This window comes from Protomyctophum bolini (assembly GCF_963924005.1).
Source record: "Protomyctophum bolini genome assembly, chromosome: 3".
NCBI classification, from domain to species: domain Eukaryota; kingdom Metazoa; phylum Chordata; class Actinopteri; order Myctophiformes; family Myctophidae; genus Protomyctophum; species Protomyctophum bolini.
In genome coordinates, this window is record NC_137864.1 from 14,910,071 (window position 1) to 14,918,709 (window position 8,639).

The following is an 8,639-nucleotide window of genomic DNA, read 5'->3' on the forward strand; positions in this document are numbered from 1 at the left end:
CGCGGGTGGACGGGTGTTTTCGATGAATCTGTGTGGAGTTTGAAGTTTAAGTCTGATTAAATGAATATCAAATATCTAAAAAACTGTTCACAAAAGCCTGAGTAGACGATAGAATGACCCAATTTTGGGGAGAAAGTGAAATATCCCCTTTCACTGCCTCACACAGTCAATGTTATAGTAGTTAATCAGTGCTGCCAATATATTGGTTGAGCAAAGTTGGATGCATGTATATTTCAACAGAGTTATGACATTAAGTTAATCACTTTCAACCTAAATATATAAAAAATAAATCCAAATAGCAATCTACAAGGTCACAACCATGACACGTGATACATCGCAACACGAGCTTGTAATGTAGATCACATTCTCTGCATAACACCACTGTACAACACCATCATAGGACAAAGTACTACCTAAAAGGTTACCTAAAAGGTCACAGTGATTAAATCTTCTGAATGTGAGGTAATATTTGTCAAGTATAAACAGATACAGCTAAGGCAGAAGAAAGCCACTGCCTGCTTGACAAGTTTCCCCAGACAGACTTTAATACCAGCTGCAGAAGTGAAAAATATCTTATTTTAACCAGTGCTATATATACACAGTGGCCTATATATAAAAATCCCACCTGTGTGAAGTGAGCGGTGCAACTGTACCGTGTGGGGGTCCCATACATTTTAATCACTGCAGCTGTAAAGTTGCAGGCCAAATGTGAAAAAAGGCTGGCAGTTACCAAACTTAACTTTTACAAGCAACAAACATTACATCATCCTATAATCCTACTATAAAATGAATACAGCTCTGTCTATCCTTCCATTTCTGCTTATAGTGGTTTGACTGGTTTGATCTGAAGTTGCACATGGGCATTCACATTTAGCATAATATGCAGGGATTTAAGCAGATTTCCCTTTTTCCAAAATGTACAGTTAGTTTTCTCATTTTTGCCATGGGCTACAACACTACAGGATCTGTGGTTACAGTACCAAGTGTGCACGTAGTTGGGGTCCAAGCATCCTTAGCTCCTGTATGAACAACACCTCACACTTGTCAGGATTCTCACTTGGAAAAGGGTTAGTAAGAAAGAATAGTGTCCATGATATTAATAAGGTGGAAAGATCTTTTTTGTTTGTTGAATGATTGAATGAATGTGAAACAGTTGAAATTGAATATACAAATACAAATCCTGGCAGTAGATTAACAATTACCAAGATAATTAACTGAATTAATAAGAGCCATTTGAAAGCTTCCATTAGTGTCAGTGCCACTGGTAGAAAAATAAAGTTGTGCTATCTGTTTGAGTGAATATCTCATTTCAATTAGATTCAGTTAATTAAGTAATTTGGTTCAAATTCAAGTTGACACAAGTTGGGGCTGAACCATAGGCCATTATATTTTACATATAGGATAAAAGAACACAGGTTTCCTGGAGTGGTATAAATTCAACAAATAATGTTTTACATTCAAAGAAACATCTACAAATGTGGATGAAAACGGCAAAGGAGTGGTTGCATTTCAATGAATGACATCCAGCCAAAACACATAAAAAGTGAAAATTACCACAGATAATCACAAAAAGGCTCTGCAAAGACCAAAGAAAATGTATAACGCCTATGAAAATAGACCGGTCTAATATCGTCATGCATTAATGGAGCAAGCTATCACAATTTATCTCAAATAACCTTGACTTAAAATTTGTGTGAATAATAAACCTATTTAAAGACCTAATGAAATGAAAGATGTTTTTCACACAAAATCTATTTGTGTACTCTGAGACTGTGATTGGTTAAGCCAAAACACAGCTCTGAGTTTGGCAAAAAAAAGTTAAAATTAAGCCATTTCATGAAATCTTTAAACTATTGACAAATAAGGACAATATGGCAACAGAAAAAGGCAGTATAAGCTTTACAAATTAGCATAAAAACAATGGAACCAGCGCAACTGAATGTTGTAATAATGGGTCATAATAAATGTTATTATTCAGGTTGTAGGCGCTGTGAAATCTGGATGAAATAACATCACACGTTAACGTTCATTCAACAGAACTACATGGCCTGTAGTTCCAGAAGATCAACCTCGTGTTCTTTTGTGGTTTGGTAAAAAAAACCGTGTAGTCCAACCTGTAGAAGTCTGCCGAGCAATAACCTCACTAAACAGTCTTCTGAAGTTCATTTACAGGAATCTTGTTGAGGCTCAATGTGCTGTTTTACGCAACCCTGTATGCAGTCATGCGGGTGTAATTCTTACGGTGGCTGCGGGCTGCCCATAGGAACAAAGCAGCTGCCATCATCTGCATCGGGGACGAGATCAGGGCCAGGTAGAGAGACCAGCCAAGTGAACCATCCACCCCATCAGTGGAGAGCGGTGCAGAGTTCCGGTGGAGCAGGTCCATTCCTGCCAGGAAACAGCAAACAGTACCCAGAGTGCACAGGCCTGGAGAGTGGAGACGCACAGGTGAAGGACAATGCTGAAAGTCAGTCAAACTTAAAATACATAAAAAAAAAATCACAAATTTGTGTTTTGCACAAAATAAACCATGTGTTTGGCTAGTTGGGGCATAGAGGTAATAATTAGGTGAGGAATATTGTAGTAAAGAAGTGTTCCTTTCTCTTACCTGCCAGGAGATGTAGTACTCCTACACCTAGGGTGGGGGTGAGGCTGCGGCACAGGCAGGCACACACCCCAATAAGGCAACTAAGGAAAACCAAGGCCAGAGACACCAAGGGCAGGAGGAACTGACACCTCCACAAGTCTGCTCAAAAAGAAACAAAAAAACATTAGCCAATGAGAAGTGAAAAAATACATTATTCGGGCAGTTAAGTGTAATTAAAATGACCACAATTTACCATTGCCAGCCAATATTCAAAGACGTACTAAATTAATACAAAATTTAATAAAAATATGGGTTGGGCAGGAGAGTGTAACTCACATGTCCTCAGAAGATCCTCTCCACTGTTATGGTTGCCAGGTTCCTTGTACTTAGAAACAAACTGCTGGGGCAGGGTGAAGCTCACACACTGCGTTGCCATCTTAGGATCTGGGACAGACAGTAAGAGGGAGAGCTCAAACACAATTCTGGGCAAACACCATCAAACTGAATTACATTATTTCAGTATTAACCGATCAAAGTTTTTATAAACCTTGAGTAATATCGCAACAATTAAGGTTGATTTTAACGATTCCCTTGTTATGGTCCGATTCTTTAACGGTTTTGATTGATTGATTGAAATCTTTATTAACAGTTTGCAGAATTACAGTACATTTCAAGCACAAACTCAATACAAAGACTGTTAACTGTGAGTGGACGACCCAATTAAGCCTTACACTTGTTTACAACAGGGTCCACATTGTTCAATTCATCAAAACATTTAGAGACAAACAAATAGACACTTCTATGTAGTTAAAGAACAGAACAGGAATTCATCATATAGGAAGCGAAAAGGGAAAAAAATATATATATACAGTGAGGGGAACAGGGGGATAAAAGAAAAGAAAACGAAAGACAGAGTGTAGGGCGCCTGCACACAACACCATGCGTTGATGCCATGTGTGCATATGTGCAGGCACCCAACACCACGTCCATACAAAAACATAGTACAATCCATAGTACAAAGACAGAGTGTAGGGCGCCTGCACACAACACCATGCGTTGATGCCATGTGTGCATATGTGCAGGCACCCAACACCACGTCCATACAAAAACATAGTACAATCCAGATACAAATTCAGCTTTTACAGAGGCCAGTTTCGAATTGTTCCCTTGTTCCAAATGAAACCTCACAAGGCTGTAACTGAGAGTCCACTAAACCCAATGCCATATTGTGGGTTCTTACCAGGCTCTTTGTACCAGTGCGACTGCCCCGGGGCCGGGACCAGTATACACCTCCACCACAGTCCCAGGGTGCCATTGAGACGAAACATCGTATCACTGTAGGACTTCTCATCAAAGTCTCCATTGATGAAGTCCTCACGGAGCTCAGAGGCGTTGCTGGACTCGTGCTTGGCCGGCGGACTGCGGTACTGGTACCAGTGTTGCGTTCCCACGGCAACAGACAGATACACAGAGGCGAGGAGGCTGAGCACGGAGCCGATGACCAGAGCTGTGGCGTACCTGTTGTCCACCATGATGCATGCGACAGGTGCTGCTTGACGTGAAGACTAAAACATGATGCTTTCTTGTTTAAAAAAAAAGAGCGAGCAGTTCAAAGGTCAGTCACCAAGCACCAGGCAACTGGCCATACATAATTCTTATATCATCATAATCATATCTCCAGCTTTGCGCTGCACCACATCCACTGTGTGTGTGTGTGTGTGTGTGTGTGTGTGTGTGTGTGTGTGTGTGAGAGTGAGTGAGTGTCTGTGTCAGTCACGTTTCACAAAGTTGCTCCACTACATACAAACCTGCATACAATGACAGCAACTATAGGCGAGCATATATATTAGATAGCCTATCCATATCTGGCCTAGCATATCAAGGTTAACGTTGCGAGACAGCTGTGTAGCATCTTTCAGCTATCTGGCTAATGCTACCTTGCTCAAATATTTTCATGGGCGTAAACGTCAAGCCTTTAAGCATAGGCGACGCTATCAAACAAATAACTAAACCGCTAAACTTAACGCAGTGTTTACACAGTTATATTCAACCATTGTTATCGTAGCTACATAACATATATATCTATGTATTTGGGTTTTGGTTTTACCTCTTAGCTACAAGGTTCCTCCTCCTCCAAACTAGAGATGAGTCGGTCATGAACGAACGAATCAAAAGAACTAGTTCTTTTTGGTGAACGAAACCGATCCGGTCACTTCCGTGAACGATCCGTTCAAAATGCAAATGACGGGGAGTCGCCCGGCTGCTCTTCTCATTCAGTGCGAGGCTGCGAGACGGAGCCTGCCAGGGCGGGGCCATGCTCTCCGTCTCCAGGCCAGGGCTCCCACAGCGCACAGTTGCAGAGGAGAAGTGGGTGGTGACTGGTCATACGATACGACCGAAAGACCGAAATGCATATTTCGTTCTTCGTTCAAAGTGGGTCGGATCGGTCATACTGGTACATTGACCGAAAGACCGAAATCATTCGTTCAAAGTGGGTCGGATCGGTCATACTGGTACAAAGGTACATTGACCGAGGTGACCGAAAGTTTCGTTCTTCGTTCAAAGTGCTTTAACAGTATAACCGACCGGGAGAAGGGGGTGGTGACTGAACGAAGTGCTGTAAACTAACTGTGAAGTGTGTACGAATGACTGACTTGGGTCTGACATTGTCTAGCATTGGAAACCCATACGTTTTTATTTATATAATATATATATATAATGACTGACTTGGGTCTGACATTGTCTAGCATTGGAAACCCAAGTCTGTGGACTTTTAATGCTTGCTTTATTGATTGTTTGTCACTCTTTGATGAATTGAACAAGGTGGTCCACCTGGTTATTAAAGTGACTGGTTATTAAATTTGCTCTCTTCTGTTTAAATGTACTATTATTATGGTGATATTATAATATTATGGTGAAATTATATCAATGGAAAATAAACAGGCTAATACATACCAATACATATATAGTATTTAATGCTATAAAAACATGAAAATAGATTAGGCTCCTTCTTTATACTAATAGCATTAATAGCATACAATTCATATTATTACCATAATTGGTTAGTATAGATTAAATATAGGAGGGGCGTAGAGGAATGGAGTTAATCAATGATAATATTTTATTTGTGGATATAAAATATAAATTATATATTTCCCCTCAAATATCTTAGTTTTACCAACATTGTTAATGTGAAATAGTTTCTATATGCTTATTTATTTAAATTGTGATACTTGCTATAGCTATTGGAGCTCTGGTGGTCCCAGACAGACAGGGGACGTAAAGAAGAAATTATGCCCGGGTATAAAGGCTTCATGACTGGGGGAGACTGGGAGGAGTGACTGGTGTTGACATCGCGGATCGTCTGACTCTGCCAAAACGGAACAGTTACCCTCCAAAAAAACACCTCCATTCAGTTTCATTGTAACTGATATTTTCGATCATAATTCATAATTTTTTAATACCGTATTTAGCTATAACGAGTGCAAATGTTCGATGCTAATTGACAGTGCTACTCTGCTACTACCATAGACCGCAGGGGAAAAAATGGCTACTCTCAGCCGCACAAGGAGATTAGACCCCATCCCTCCCAGAGAAAATCCCATAGCCTGGAAGGACGATCGGCCTGGCTCGGCCAATGATTGAAGTTGAACGACTCGTTCGAGTGACTGGTGGGTCCGTGCCATAGAGTATGGTCCGTGCGGGAGATCCTATAGGGACATGACCGAAATGACCGAAATGACCGAAATGAACGGATCATTTTAGTGAACGAACGAACGACCGATCCGTTCACTGAAAAGAACGAAAGTTCCCACCACTACTCCAAACATCTGATCCTTCTTCTTCTTTGGGAAAGCAGACCATCATAGGAGTTGGCAAAATACTTGAATTAACGCCACCTACTGGTGCATTGCTCGTGACATTCATTGACAAATAATAATGAAACAAACTAAGGAATATAAAATCTGACAGTAAACAAACAAACAAAAAGTAAACAAACAAACAAACAAAACATAAAAATTGTAATAATGCCTACAGTACCTATTTGCCAGATATTCAAAGGAGCTTGAAATGGGTCTAGTGTCTGTCGACTCGAGGCATGTACACATTGTACAGTATGTTCACAGTTCTGGTCACATGAAGTTACATTTGACACAGTCTGGTCTAAAATGACTCCAGTTTGACACCCCTGGCATAGCCTGACATCAAGTGGATTTGCAGGTTTACTGAGATGGTCTGGGTCTACTAGCCTACAGGTGATGCAATTAAGGTTAGGTCTACACTACAGCAATTATGGAAATGTCAAATGTCACATATTCATCCATTGAGATCTAGAATGGTGAGTCTTGGTGACACACACATTGGAGACATAACAGGGAAAATGCTAGTGTTGGCCTGTAATCACTAGTGTCATTGAAGATGGGAGTAATTAAGGCTGAGACCACGGGACCATAGTATACCCCTGATGAAGCGAACGCAGCTGAGACCCTGCAGATCATGTCTGTCTGTCTGTCTGTCTGTGTGTCTGTCCCGCTGTTACTGTATATGTGGACCTGGCCCCTTTTGTGCCTATATATGGAGCTGAGTGGACCTGGCCCCTTTTGTGCCCATATATGGAGCTGAGTGATTGCTGATGCAACACACTCCATATTTGGATAGCGGGACACACAGACAGACAGACAGACACACAGACAGACATGATCTGCTAGGTCTCATTGCGAACGCAGTGAGCACTTACTATGAGACCTAGCAGATCATGTCTGTGCGTGCGTCTGTCTGTCTGTCCGTGTGTCTGTTATGTCCCGCTATCCAAATATGGAGTGTGTTGCATCAGCAATCACTCAGCTCCATATATGGGCACAAAAGGGGCCAGGTCCACTCAGCTCCATATATGGGCACAAAAGGAGCCAGTGATTTGTTTGTTGTGGACCTGGCCCCTTTTGTGCCCATATATGGAGCTGAGTGACACTAATTCGTAATTTATTCTAATTGTTATTGCAATTTACGATCTGCGTTCGCTTCCCGCGTCTTACTCGTAGTAAGTGCTCACTGCGTTCGCAAAAACACATTTATTATGGGATGAGATCGTGAGAGTCTCTTTAGATTTATCTAGAGTTCAGGCCAAACACATTTGAAGCTTTACAATTTATCAATCTATCACCTGCCATACAAATGTATCATCAGGTGATATTTCCTATGCTATAAACTGGTTGTGTATCATCCACTGATAAAGGTTACTCTAGCCCTGCATTTGTCTCAACTCAACACACCATCATGTGTAGATTATGTAAACACATATTCATGTACAGTACAGACACAGGAGAAAGATTGGGTGAATAACCTTTAGTTGAATGGCTAGTGAAATTAGTCCCTATACAGGATTTATCAAATCAGCATTTTAATTACAATTGTATGGCATTAAAAACAAATCTTTACATATATATACACAGACCAAGATCAAAGTAGTCACATGTAAACAAATTCATGGCAATATGTATTAGCACTTCCAAAACAGAATAAAACAATTTGAGGGGCACTAGCCCCTCCTATATTCAGCTATTGGTGTAGATTTTCATCTTACACAAACATTAAATTCTGATTTGACAGTATGAGATGATGCATGATGATAAGAGCTGATAATTCAACTAAATATGAATTAACCATCAAACGCCATTCACATTGAAGGGAAAACATACGGCAAATCGGTTAACCAATCACATGTTGGTGGGAGCGCTTGGCCAATAAGGTACCACCTTATTTAGCAATGTCAAATGTCCGCTAACATAAATTGATGTACGATGACAAGAGCGCCCCTCATTTCACACAGGTGTGATTAGAAATCACATCCGTGTGTGAATAATAAAACACAGTATGACAGTATGCACAGTATATCCTCCCTGCTGGCATAGCTAATGATCTTTCGAAGACAAATCCACCAGAATGGAGGACAGACTGAAAGTAATCACTGTCATTGAAGATGGGGAGTAATTAAGGCACATTTCTAGACCCCAAAACTTAAAAAACTATACATATTACACAGTACAGACACAGA

At 40.7% G+C, this 8,639-nt stretch overlaps 1 protein-coding gene across 1 annotated transcript; it reads right to left on the reverse strand.

Moving 5' to 3' along the window:
• Window positions 1-657: 657 nt before the first annotated feature.
• On the reverse strand, window positions 658-4,736 carry LOC308311076 (claudin domain-containing protein 1-like). Its single transcript, XM_080757596.1, has 6 exons — window positions 4,695-4,736; window positions 3,828-4,169; window positions 2,924-3,031; window positions 2,609-2,746; window positions 2,242-2,427; window positions 658-1,056 (listed from the first exon to the last, which is right to left on the reverse strand). The coding sequence occupies exons 2-6, from the start codon at window positions 4,117-4,119 to the stop codon at window positions 1,013-1,015; spliced, it is 768 nt and encodes a 255-aa protein (XP_080613722.1). The 5' UTR covers window positions 4,120-4,169; window positions 4,695-4,736; the 3' UTR covers window positions 658-1,012.
• Between the last annotated feature and the right edge of the window lie 3,903 nt (window positions 4,737-8,639).